The sequence below is a fragment of the Apteryx mantelli genome, chromosome 2 (genome assembly GCF_036417845.1).
Source record: "Apteryx mantelli isolate bAptMan1 chromosome 2, bAptMan1.hap1, whole genome shotgun sequence".
In the NCBI taxonomy this organism is placed as follows: Eukaryota; Metazoa; Chordata; class Aves; order Apterygiformes; family Apterygidae; genus Apteryx; species Apteryx mantelli.
In genome coordinates, this window is record NC_089979.1 from 111,112,529 (window position 1) to 111,126,870 (window position 14,342).

The 14,342-nt window shown below is 39.6% G+C and overlaps 1 protein-coding gene across 1 annotated transcript in view; it reads right to left on the minus strand.

Moving 5' to 3' along the window:
- Positions 1 to 14,342, minus strand: part of HECW1 (HECT, C2 and WW domain containing E3 ubiquitin protein ligase 1) — a 203,541-nt gene that overhangs the window by 180,843 nt on the left and 8,356 nt on the right. The window contains exon 2 of the mRNA XM_067291220.1: positions 1,558 to 1,882. Within this exon, the coding sequence (XP_067147321.1) occupies positions 1,558 to 1,882 (325 nt within the window). The remainder of the gene's footprint in view (positions 1 to 1,557; positions 1,883 to 14,342) is intronic.

The following is a 14,342-nucleotide window of genomic DNA, read 5'->3' on the forward strand; positions in this document are numbered from 1 at the left end:
CGCAAGCTTAATTGTAAGCACAAATAACTCTGTTGAAGCCAACAAACCCAAATGTTTCCAGTGCATCTGTTTTGAATCCTGCCTCTGTTTTTTTCTAGAAGATTTTAAATTTCAGGAGCCTGTTTCTATTTATTTTCAAAGAAGGGTATTTTATGAGGGTACTCATGGGAACTAGTACCGAAGCCTGGTTTCCTGTGCCCTGCACTCCTTTCCCTCATGTCTTAAATAATCCATCCTCATGTTCCCCTTCTCCAAGTCTCTTCAGAACCCTGAACTCCTCCTCTGATGTCCCTCTGCCATCGTACCACCAGGATTTCTCTACATTCCCAGACCTCCCATCTAGTTCCTTCTCACACTCCCTATGCTACCACCTTTCACACTACCTTCTGCTCCCTTCCGTGTCCCCAGCATCCTCAGCATGTAATTTCACATTACGACAACCCCTCTGATCTTATTCACTGAAGCACTTAAACATGAACTTAAGCAACCTCTTAGCTCCCTACAATGCCCCTTATGATTGCCCCAAAGTATCCTAGTCCCCTCCCACATCCCCTAAGCCCAAGTCACCACACATATGCTGTATCTGTTTTTCTTTGGTTTGCTATCTGGGCAAGATGCACTGTTGTTATTGGAACTGTAATACCTGCTTAGTGCTAGACACACTTAACCAAACAGATAAGGGCAGCATTTTACCAACATTTCTCTTTGTGGGGGCACCAATTTGAGTCTCTTCTTTACCCAGCTACTGATTTTCAAGAAACTTTTAGCACTTCACGTCTTTGAGACCTCTAATCCACACAGGAATGTGGCTGAAACTGATTCAACACATTCAAAACTTAGAGTGCAAAGAAATAAACAGACTTCAATATAGGGTGTAGGACTAAACTCTTCCAGAGGAACCAAGCCAGGTTAAAAAGTACTTATTTTATACTGAAAGTTAAACTGCTAGGTAAAAGTCCATTGAAACCATTTCTCATTACTCTTTTGTGGGACTGACTTTACCTGGATGGAGATGCTAAAAATATGCTGATATATATGGCTGAATACAGCTTCCGATATACAAAAAAACCCTCTGGGACACCACTCCAGCCTGCCTCACTCCGTAATTATTATTGTTCATATCAAAACATCATTTGGTTATACAGGAAAAGGCATTCTGTTTCTTTTTCTTTTTTTTCTTTTTTTTTAATGATTCACACTCTTGACTCATAAAACCTCATCTCTTGCAGATTACTCAGGGACTTACAAGAAGAGAGCCTGAAAATATTATGCTTTCTTTATACAGGAGATATTCTCTCACAATCTAGAGCAAAACACCTTGAAATTTCAATAAATTCAATAGAGGGGGTTCTCATATCTCTACTGGAAAAAAAAAAGTCAGGGCCAGGAGTGCTACAGTATCTAGCAACTCAGAAGCAGAAGAAACCTTGTAATACATAAGTTCACTCAAAACCATTACACTCAGCGGAGCTGTATTAGCTAATATCACTGTAATGCTTACAATTAAATTTAAGAGTAGCAAGAAACCCCAAAGGTGAAGGAGTAAGGGGAACTTACCTATGAGATACATGCCAATCCAATCCCCTGCATCCACTTCCTCCTTTATATCCCAGTATATCACTAGGTCTTGTGAGTGCCCGATGGAATAACAGGAGCTGCTGACCATCAGGGTAGATCGGCTGTCTGAAGTGACGAGGTCCGTGTCACTGGTAGACCTAGGAATGGTGACTGCCTCATGGGAATTGTTCCTGATGTCCATGTTATGGAACTGGTCAGGGTTATAGCTATATCTGAGAGGCTCTTTGCACCGGCGCCGATTTTGAGAGTTCCTAGATGGAGATGCCATGGCTGCCAGGCCCAGGAACCTGTTTTGGTACAGATTCTGTGAAGAAAAAAGGTGGACAGTGTTTACAATATGTTTCATATTTCAGTGATGTCAAAGCTTTGTCTAGGAAAAGTACATGAGAACGAGCAAGTAACAAAAGAACAGATCTTTTTCCATTTGGTACTGCAAAAAAGGCACAAAAAGATGTAGCAGGAAACAGATACTGCCAGCCCAACTTTACTCCTTAATTCCTACTATGAAAACAAGTGTAAAAGCAAGCCTTAGCAGCTTTTGCTGAAATTAGCAGTGTGTTAGAAAATCGATAGTAGCTGGCTTTCTCCAGGTTAATATACACATCTAGAAACATGGTGGTGCTGATCGTTCAAACACCATCATGGCTAGCAACATGCTAGAGAGCCATTCTCTTTTAATGTTAGGAGATATTCTTTCCACTTTTGACATGCTGAGCTAAGTTTTCTTCCTAGTGGTTCTAGTTACATTTGCAGAGGAATCTTTTTTAATCCACATTCCATTTTGCAAGATTGGACAACAGTGACAAAGCTTTTCCTCTCAGCTTGAGATCTGAAGATTTACAACCATGAAAAGGGAGTTATCCCCGATACCAAGAGAGAAATCTTCACTGAAGTGTAAACACAAATTAGGTGTTGCAGTGTCACTCATACAGCTGATAGCTCCTGATGCTGTTGCTCTACTCAATTCTTCTCAGAAGATTGTGACAGAACACATTTATCCTTTGCGTTATGTACTGGACAATTAAGGGGAATCAATGAGGCTACTGCAGAGCAGACATCATGTTAAGTAGCTGAAAAATGATTTAAATTTCATCTTACCCAACTGACTTGTATTAAAAGTGCCATGGTGCATGAGTTAAGAGTGCTATGAGTTGGTGGATGGATAATGTTTAAGCTTTGACTTGGGTTAATTCTCATGTGAAGACATGCTCTAATACTGATTGAAATATTGGTTATTGTTTACTTCTCTGCTGTCTGTTGTTTCATTTCCCTTCCTTGCTTTCCCTCTTTTCTTCCTGCAGCTCTATTTCAATCACTCAGCTTTTCATTATTCATTAGCCTTCCATTTTCCACCTGTTGCCAACCATGAGTCAAGTCCATCACATAAAAACAGACAGCTTTCCAGTAAGCTATGAAATGCTTGTCACATGATCAGAAATCAAATCATCCTTTTGAACGCAAACATATTAGGTGGAAGGAAAAATCATAGTTTCTTTATCCAACCAAGCTGTTATTAACCCTGGTATCTACTAAGGCCAAGGTAGTACCGAAGGACAATAAGCCCTAAAAAATAAAATATTTTGATTTTTATTAAATAACACAGATTTCTGTAGAATAATTAAGAGACTTATTATTAGTTATGCCTGGAGATTCCTTTGCACAAGAAGCTGTACAAACAGAGAGCAAAAAATTCAGCTGGAATGCTTGTACACCTAAAATATGCTGTCACTTTACAGACACTGCCCTACAATGCTTACAGTCCAATGACCCAAATCCTCACTTACTGCATTAAACACAGTTTATAGCAAAAATAGCTCCAGTGGGGATGCCACACCTTATAGTAAATGCTAGCAAGATTGAAATGAACAATGCAAAAGGTTACACTAAAAAAACAGCAATAGAAGGAAGAAGGAACTGCGGGGGGGAATGAAGTACATGGTGTTGCTCACATAGGATTAGCATTTGTTTATGCATCTAATCATGTCTTTGCTTTTTCTTTTTTTAATATTTACATTTATTCACTCTCCTGTTTGAAACAGGAAAGAGCTCACTTCATAGTATAAAAAAACCAGCACTCCCTGTCTGAAGAATATCTCCTTCATGCAGAAAAAACACAATTCTATAGATTCTATTTGATTGTGAATATGTAAAGAGAAAATGCATCATTTTTGTATAAAAAGACATCATTTCTCACATGCTGTGAACATATTTTAAACTGGGAAGCACTTGTATGAATGCATGATTACTGGGTTCTAGTCAGTAATTTAAATCTGATGGAAGTTTCTGTCACTTAGCGCAGAAGGCACGTGCTATCACATCAACAGTACCTGAGACAACTATTAGCGGCTTTATAATGGTGAGATATCAATATAAAAAACTCCAAGCCCACTCTTCTGGATTAGTCTGTATTATTAACATGGTTTCCTTAGCCCATAATGCATTACCCAACAGCTACTTCAGTTCAAAGGCAGACATTTTACTTTTAGTGACAAATTACTCCAGGGAACAGTGGTTCTGCAGATACTTTCATTTTTGAGCGTTAATGGATGTAGAGTATTAATTAACTGCACACTTTCAAATTAAATCAGACTTAATAAACATTTAATTTTTTCACCTTCAACATGGTTTTAATCAGTTTCTACTGAAAACACTAATTTCATCACTATGTTCTCATTCTATAAGTTCCATTTTCCTGCATGTTGATGTCAATGGAACAAATAGCAACATGTGAAAGTAACCCTTTCAGGGTTACAAGGCTACATGCTCCAGAAATCTGAGTCTCCCATACCTCTAGCATTGATTCTACAGGCACATGTTAACCTGGAAAAAGAAAAAGCCCCAAGCTGAAAAAAAACCACCACAAACAAATGGCACAATGTATTCGCTCATAATTATCTGGACTAAGTAATGTCATCAGAATACAAGCACAGCTGTGTGAATAAGCAGAAGAAAGGTAAAGAAAAATATTTACTTCACACGTGATATTACCATTTTTGCATCTTTTTTATACAAATTTCTATCAGTATCTGTGTCTGCAAAATATGCACGCAGCCCCTAGATCCTGGTGATAGGATCTTGGCCATAGTGAGATGTCATAAAAATTACAAAGACATCCTCTCTATCCCTTGTGGAAGCCTTTTGATCCTACCATAAATAGCTAGTATAATAAGAATTAACCTTCTTTAGGTGTTTGACATTCATGTTTATTCCCTCTATTCCTTTGCATAGGTGTACACACCAAGCTACAGTCTTGTTCCTGATATACAGCATACAGTATAAGTTACAAGGCAAGAATAATGAATGGCCAAATGTTGAACCAAGAGCACAAGAGATTAAGCTTTGTTGTCAAGAGAAACTTCCTAAGTCAAAACAGTCACTCTGTAGCTGCTTCCACATTCACTCTTTCCTAGGGGTGTTTTCACCCATGGACTCTGTCTAGCAAATAACACTCAGGCTTTACTTTCCCACCCACTTCCCTCACCACCTGTATGATCACTGGCAGTGAGGAGAGCCTTTGCAGATCACTATTTCACTGCATGTAAGAGGAATGGAAATGTGGATTTCTCCTCACAGCTAGGAACCTTCTAGTTTAGAAGAACGTAATATTTTTCTCACAGGTGCTGAAGATGTTGTCCTAAAAGGGCCCCTGCCTTGCCACATTTAGGTCCATCATGCATATGATGCACTCAAGATGTGAATTCAAGCTTGTCCTGAGTTGTGGGTGCCAGTACTGTCTCGGTGACTGAGCTTGGCTACTTCCAATGTCTGATTTTATCTAGGACAGGAGATATGATGTGACAGGGACCTACAATATTTCAGCTCTATCAGTGATGTCCAGTTACATTAGTGATAGGCATCTGAAGTAACAGATGTAAAGGTGCTTCCCTTGTCATTCCTCATTTAGTATCCAGTTACACTCCCTGTATTTACAGGAAATTAGAAGTTTCTCTCCACTAGGCTGTTATATTCATTAGCCCCCTCAAAAGAGTCATGTACAACACAGAGCTCTTGCCCCACCATCTCTGCATCTCCTTAGAGAACTGGCTGCCTGCAGGATGTACAGTCGAGAGCAGAAAGGGCAGAGCGGGGCTTGCCAAAAGCTCTGCTCTACTCCCAGTCTCCGATGAGGGCAATGCCTAAGAAGCAGATAGCTGGCCTCACTACAACTTAAACAGAGCAAAGAAGAGTTTCTGAAAGCACATTTCAACAATATCTGAAGCAATGCCGGACAGCCCAGGTCAACTGCTCTATGCTGTTGTCACCGCTGTTCTAGCACATTTTCTGAGCATGGTGTAGACAATGGTTACCACTCTAAAAGCCAAGCTAAGTTTTGGCTGGAAACTGAACTGTTGAGGAAATCCGTTTCCAAAGGTAGCTCTTCCACAGCTGTTGTCATAGACTTTGAATGAGCTGAGATTATAGCCTGATCCAGAGCCCACTGAAACGAATCAGCTCCAAACGAATTAACTCCATCAGATACCAGATCAAAATTCTGGAGCAGACCAAGTCATTTCAAAACCATTACAAAAGCACACTTCTGACCTGCATACAGAAACAGCTTGCACAACAGAGAGAAAGCAGAGGAAAAACCCTTTATCCACAGTGGTTAGAAAATGGATTGAAGGAAAGCTAGCAACGTCCACTGTTAGCATAGTTCATCTGTGCTGATAAGGAACACCAAAAGTATTATCTGTGAATCTAAAAACAAACAAACAAAAAAACCCCCAAAACTGTAGAGACACAAAACAAGCTCTTTATAATTTTTCCTCTGAAAATAGAAAAAAATCTGTCCAAAAGAATCCAAACATCTCAGTCAAACACAAAATGCATCATAATAGAGTAATTTTCAGTTTCGTGAACTAAAAAAACCCAGACAGTAGAGATATTTTAAATTAACATCCAATCAAGGAATGTAAAGAATATCATTGTTGTTGGACAACACATATACATTTTCTACTGCTATTAGTTATGCTAATGTAAATTAGCGTTTACTCCACTGAACTTAGTAATTAAATGTTTAATATCAGAAACAGCCCTTTTGTGTACTGACAGCTAAAAGTACTTAGTTATAAAATAACACACTAAGCAAAACCAATGGGTGATTTTTCAAAAAAATTATGAAAAAATTTGTCTCTACAGACCAATCAGCCACATAAAAGTCCTACTGGTAATAAGACCTTTGCCAGATTATCTGGGGGCAGAATTATCTCTTATTTACATCCCTTAGCCCATCTGATGAAAACAAACTTCAGATAAAAATGAATTTTAGAGCAGTATTTATTTCATACAAATGCAACTGTCACCCCTAATAAGGGAAAACGTGAAGAAGCAGACAAGAGGAAATGACAGACATAATCCGATTATAAAGAAAACATCTATGTAACACATGGAAAAACCCATAACCAGTAAATACTGAGAAAAACTTTTCATGGGCTTTCTTTCCACATTCTCTCCCTTTCACATTCATCTCCCTCCCTGCCCTATTGCTGTTTGGCACTGGGACAGGGCAGAGCTGTCGTCACCACAACCTTTTCCTTCACTGCCTGACAAAACAGTACCACCTCCCTCTCCGAGATAAGCAGAGTCTTACTAAAAGGCTTCACACGACTCTTGCAAGCTGAATCTCACCAGAGGATTCAGAGCTGCCAAGCGGCAGCTTCTGCTAGAGAGCTGTAGTGCTTAATGTCAGATTTTTATTATTGGTGATTATTTTATATCATGCCAGAGGACAGATGACATCTTTGCAATACAGACAGATTCCAACTCAGGATCTGCAAGGACCAAGCTCAGTCCTCTTTTCAGAGGAGTAAGAACTGCCTTTAAGACACCTGATTGACACCAGTCACTTCCTCTTGCTGCTCTGGCAGAGGAGGTGCATTTGGACAGGTCAGGAAGATGGTGTGATGCAGCAGGGCTCCATAGCACATCGGCCTCCAACAATCCACTGCAAGGTGAGCAGTCACTATGGGTGCGCAGTGCTTCCTACGATGTAGAGAGCAGAGATCCGTTCTCCATGTCATCTCCTTTAAATTTCTTTGAACATAAACCCTTTGAGTGTGCCAAACAGCTCAGCCACACCTGAGTAGAGCCTAGTTATCCCTCACACAGTTCTAGTAATCCTTTTTACACAGCAGTGTTGATACAAAATGCAACTACTTTTCATTGTTAGTTATGTATTGATGAGTGATAATCCCAAATCCCTCATTTCAACATACTGTTCAAATTACTGGGTTGCAAAGATAAGAGAACGTGGGCAAGGACTGCTAGGTGGCTGGATTTTCAGTCCCCTTTTATTCTATTCCAAAGATATTACATGACTGAAACGCAACACATCACTGGCATATTGACAGATGAGGAAATTAAAGGAAACAAGGAGATGATACTAGCCAGCATGTTGGTGGGCTCAAAGAAAGGAATATGCAGTCATTCACATTTCCGCAGGCATCATTGGAACATGAATTTCAAGGGAAAATATTGAGAAATAATTGAGGTAGCTTTGGATGATGGGAAGCTTGGGATACATATTTATTCATCTGAAAATTTAATATGCCAGTAGTTAAGTCTGACATCATAGGCAAATTAGAGGAGGAGTCAGCCTTCTGCTTTCTACATCAGAGATGAAGGTTGTCATGACAATCCTTGCAAATGAAGAATAAAAGCTTGTGGGGGTTTTTTTGTTTGTTTGTTTTGTAAAAGACAAGGAGACAAGACAGAAAAAATTAGGGTAGCCTAGTGAAAGTGATAGAATTATCACAGCAGAAGTCTTCTGAACAGCTTTAAATAAGGTAAGATCACGTGTGTCGAAGAGGATATTGCACTAACAAAAATGTAAGGTAGTGATGGCCTGGATGAGACATTTAGTTGGGTAGAGGGCACAGGAAACAACTGGATTCCTGCAAGATGATATAAAAAGATTTTAAGGACCTATTCTCAGCCCAGGCGTGAGCATCCAGAGCAAGATCTTCAAGCTGGGCCAAAGAGACAAGCAGAAAAATAGCAGTGCCCACAGTCATTGAAAGAAAGGACACAATGAGTCTCTCTACAAGCCAGAGCATTAAGGCAGGCCTTTTACTTAAAGGTGAGCCTACCAAAATGGCTTTTGGTATGTAAAGCTGTTTTACTGGAGCATAAATTACAATCAGGTATCTTCTGAAAGAGAGAAAACTCAGCTCTATTAGGTGGAATAGTAAAAAGGCTGAGTAAAAGCAAAAAGATTCAAAAATGAATCTTGCTGCTGCTCCTTATAGAGCAATCCCTTCCCCTCCAGTCTTGCTCTCAATCTAGCAAAGCTAAGGCCTTCCACGGCTGGAAGGAACTCTCCTGCTTTCCATAACTCTGAAGACTTGGTTCAGGATCTGCTCCCTGTTCTCCCCAGCAAGCTGCTCCTTTCCACTCCTGCTTACTATTCTCTCCCCCATTTGGCCTCCCCCACCCATAGCCCTTAAGGTCCCTTGGCTGCCAGCATGCAGTAGCTTTCAGGGAAATGTACAATCTCCCTCTTTCAAATTCAGAGTTAAGAAAAGGTAAAGTAAATAGCTGTCCTCCTTTTTGCCCAGGCACAGTCCTCTTAAACCATATAGGACCTGCACTGTAAATTGCCAAAAAGAACATTTGCATTCTCCATCACTAAGGGCACAATACAACTGACTATACAAATTGCAAGGTAATGCAGGGTTAAGAAGAAATATAGTTTAAAAGTAAGCTATAATCAAGGTTACAGTTACAGCTTCCACTGTAACTGCCTCCCCCATCCACATACTCCCACCTGTCTCTCACACTGAAGCTTAAATATTTGGGCCTGCAGCTATTTATTTTTCATTATGTGAGGAAAAAATCTTCTTCGTCATTTGAATTACAGAAGACTTGCAAGTTTAACTCCTAGTACAAAAAAAGATTTTTGAAGTAGCTTATAGTATGGCCAAATCCAGCAAGCAGGGTTTGAGAAACTGTACAAAATCTTCTCCAATGCCATCCACCAGAAAAATCATCAAACTTGGGACTGGGGAGTACTATGAAGCCAAAGAATTTGGAGAATGCAGAGAACTTTCCAGGATCAGGCCATTTATTTGAGAGGTACAAGAATGGTTTCTCAGAGCTCCAAAGGAGACACTTAATAGCATGGCGGAGTCACAGGCTTCCACAATCTAGTGAAACCCTTTTTCCTGCAAGATGTTTCAGAGGTTGAAGCTATTTCAGAAACTGCTGCTCTTGGGAAGATTTAAATGAAGGTTGCAGATGTCTCAGAGGGATGCCTGCCATAATAATGGCAAAGAATTTTAAGTGCAGATTTTTAATCTGTCTCAATATTGCACATCCATGGCACACTGTGTGGGTATTTATGCCTATAATAAACACTAATCAGAAATCAAAGCCATTATACATCTGCAGTGGGGCAAATGGATGTTATTAGGTAGTTCATTTTTCCATTTCCTGACCTTTGTGCATTTGAAGTCCAGCTTTACTGCTATGTTAATGTATCCTCTTACATTTAACTTTGCTCCAGTGATGTGTAAATCATTGCACAAATTAGAATCAAAATGAAAGGGTTGGCCTTGAGGTCAAACTGGCACAGTTCTGGGCTGGTGTGCGGGACTGATTCCCAATGCAGTCATATTAGTCAAAAGGCAGAAAAAGCTAGCAGCACAGTAACTAGAGCTACTCTTAGCATCTACAAGGAAAAGGTACATCCAACAACTCTTGCCCCTGAAAATTAAGACCAGTCAACATTTTCTGAGAGCACTCATAAACAATCTCTTGGGCCCAAGCAGATGGAAGCTGGAATATGAGACAATATGATTGATGATGAATTCTTGGAGTTCAGAAAAAGAAAAAAAAAAAATTAACAATGCTTTTTCTCTTCTCCTTCTGAAAGGAAAAAAAAGTGCTGCCTAACAAACCCGCGAGAGCATGCCGAAAGATACACACATCATGCTTCTAATTGCATGATTCCAAGAATTAAATTTCATCTTCATGAAAGTATATAAACTGAAGTTTCTATGAGAAGATGACATTTTATTTGTTTTGGATGAGATCACTCCAAGCTTCCACATTGCAGACTACTTATTTCCAATCAGGAGCAACTAATAATCTTACATTAAACAAGTTTGTAATGACATAGTGATAACCCAATTGCCGTTCACTACATAAAGAACTGGGAAATTTCTGCAACAGAATGCAGCTACAAACAAATTAATTTCTTAATTTCTCTTAAATCAGTAGCATACAAAACAGTATCATCTCAGCAGTTAGGCACAGCAAGGAACGAGAAACAGCCAGACTTACTCATTATAGAGAAAAGATCTGAAAACATTGGAAATATTTTTAAAAGGTGTATTTGGGTAAACAATAACAGGTAAACATGCAATATGGCCTGAATATAAAATCTGGAAAAGATAACAATAAGGAAATAATAGACATGTCAATATAGTAACATTTTATGCACAAAAACAGCAGTGCATAGCTTCATTGCATTTTCCACAGTACAATATGAAAGACTTAACAGCTAGAATCTGCTCATGTGATACTATCAAATACTCTCAAGTTCGAAATCCTTTTAATTTCCACAAATACTAGCCTTTCCTAGTGCTTTATGATGCACATTATAACAGGGAATCTATATTTTTGCTTGGCTGGTTCTAAACATCAGGAACAGACCTCAGAGAAGTGCTGCTATAGTACTAGATAGAGATAGCACAGAGACTGTGTCTGACCAGGAAAGAGGCACAAGATGAATTATTTGGTTGGTAGGGCAACGCATCCTCTCCTAACAACCACCCTCATGTCCATCAAGGCTGGCATGTACCATACTAGCTTCACAGATACACAATCCTAGTGACTAAGATGCTGAAAACTGAACATCTTTCATCATCATTTCAAATCCAAGGACAATATTTACAAACAACAATCACTGCAAGAAAAAAAAATCATTCAGTACCAGGTAGTTTCTTTAATCTGCTGCTTGGAGTAGGGAGGCATCAGTCTTAGCAGAGAGTTGTTCAAGAAAACATCTGTGCACGGTGTTCACAGATTTAAGTCTCATCATTTCATTCACCAGTTTTACAGTACAGCTGGATTTTGCTGGTCTCCCAGGAATATTTTTTACACTGGAGGAGGGAGCAGGTAAGAACAGGGAGGTTCTTTTTTGGCAGGCAGCAAGCATTGCTAATGGTCTGTAAAGTGATTAACTGTTATTTGGACTGAGGGAGCACTGAGAAGCCCTAACCATGACAGATGCAGTGTTGTTTCCGGTTCTGCACAACATACAGTAATAAACATCTCTTACCTGATGGATTTTATAACCAGTGGCTTCAATTCTTCAAGTACTTCAGTGATGTTAATAATACTCAGTGCCCCAGATTCATCCTACTCAAACTTTAAGTACTTAATTGAGTCACATAATTTAGGAATGCAGGCTCCTGAGATTCCCTGTGTAATCAGAGGGGACAGACAGGCTCCTCCTGAAAAAGACTGAGATCCAGATAAAGCTTTCTCAAAGATGACTCAGCTCCATCTCACTCCATCACCTCCACAGAGAGTCTCTGACTCTCAGGATCCTGGATTAGGAATGTTCATTTAGGATAGAGTAAGACCTGTGTGTGAACCTCTCAAGCTATAAGATTTTACAGAAAAAAAACCATAAATAGGCAAAGCACTCCTGAGGGTGGCAGAAAATATGTATAAGTACATTTAGTTATGTGCAATAAAAACAGAGCATGAAACATTAAAAAAGGAAAAAAAAAACATTCAGCTTTACTACCTGATTATTCAGGAACTGTCTGATTTTCAAGCAACAATATAAAGTTACTGCAAGCTGAATGGCACTTCTGGAGAAAGTCAAGGTAGAGAAAAATAACCTAATAAAAGAAATTACTCGATATACTGTATACACTGTATGTACAGGTCTCTTCAAATGCATGATACCGACAGATGTAGCAGAGGTTTACAGGAAAAGCTGTGAATAAGTCTTGCAAAATTTAGGAGATGCCTAAGGAAATGATGTAGGGTAAATATGAGCTGCAGAAACAAAATCCAGTACAACCTTTCCCAGAACTGTCAGCTGCAATCATTTCTCTGCTCAGAAACCACCCCACATTTCCCATCTCCTCCCCAGAGAGTCCAAGGACTCTTCTGAAAACTTTTTGCAAAAAAGCTCTTAATTTCTTATGAAATGTATGAGTAAAAAAAAAAAAAGTCCAATATCCTCTGTTGTTAGGAATGTATTGTACATTCCACCATGACAATCATTTTGCTAAAAAAAATAAACTTCTGTGATTTCTATGGTGCATATTGCTACCAGATAAAAGGAGGAAAAGTTGTCTAATGTGTTACATAGATCTTGGGCATAACTTCTTACAAAACTTGCACACATAAAAAAGGCAACAAAAAGCAATCCAGCACAGATATCAAAAGTTAAGTTTTTAATATTAATTCAACCCCCTTCAGACACAAGCATGAATCTTTGCACACCAAAGGACTGTGCGGGTGTGTATCAAAGGAGGATTTATTCCACACGGCTTAGACCCATCTGTGTAACCCTGCCAGCACCCACACTTCCCTCTGCCCAGACACTCCCAGGTGCAGCACACGCAGATCCCTATACACATGCCATCACGTGTTCACCACTTCTATTAAGTGCAAAATTTTTTGCAGACATCATGAGTGCTATTCCCTCCAAGAACTGTGTACAGCTTTCCTCTTACCTGCCCTCTGTTATAGGCTCCGTTCCTCTCTGCCCTGTCACACGTCACAGCCCGTGCCATGCTCCTGGGTGACTGCGCAGCTCGCTCTCTCCTCCCCATTCCTTTTTCTCCTCAAAACATCTCTCCTTTTCCTCACTCATTCATATTACCATCATCCCCTCACTACTAGATAGGAAGGAATAGAGAACTGGGTATTGCTCGCTGTACCAGCCATAAGACAGGCAATGGATCCCACCTGGGGACAAGAAACATTAAAAAAAGGAGGAAGAAAAACAAAAGGAAAAGAGAGGAAGGGTGGAAGAAAGCTCTCGTCACTCGTGGTTCCTTCTGCTTGCCCATGGTGGTTAAGCAGCCATTCCATAGCACAGAAAGCGTTTTAAATCCACAGTTTCTTTCATTGCCCCCAATCTCTATGCTGCCTCTTACCCCATCTTTATTTCTAAGAGAAGAATGGTTTGGTATCAATATCTTAATCTTCTCAGGCAGACAGGCAGAGCTGAAGCGGGTAGGCCTTGGCACACTGCTGGTTATTAATGCCTGCATCAACCACTTCTTTCATCCATAAACAACAAATCACTGAAACAAGCCAGGCTCTCAATCACACATCAGCTTTGGTGCACACTCTCAGCTCCATCTTCTACCTTTCAGCAAGGCCTGGAATATTGCCTGATGTTTTAAAATTAATTGGATACAGAGCTCCCTTATTATCATACTACCTCCAGATAAATACAGAAATGCCATCGAGATGAGCATGCTTGATCCTGCTTCCAATGAAAGTAAAGGCAAACTCCCACCAACTTCAGTGTGGGACAAAGACTTTGTAAAACAGGAAAATCCATATATAGCTGTCAACAGTCACAGTCAACAAGGTTAATCCAGAAATGGATTAGCAAAACTGGATATTTTAACTAAACCACTTCAAATGTTGTCCTCCATGCTACTAGCTATTCTGTTGGAAAATGCATCAGACAAAAATACAGAGTGGTAATTTACATTTTAGAACACAGATCACAGGACTTGCTCTTAGAATGGGGTCTCAAAATTTACATATAAATCCATTAATTA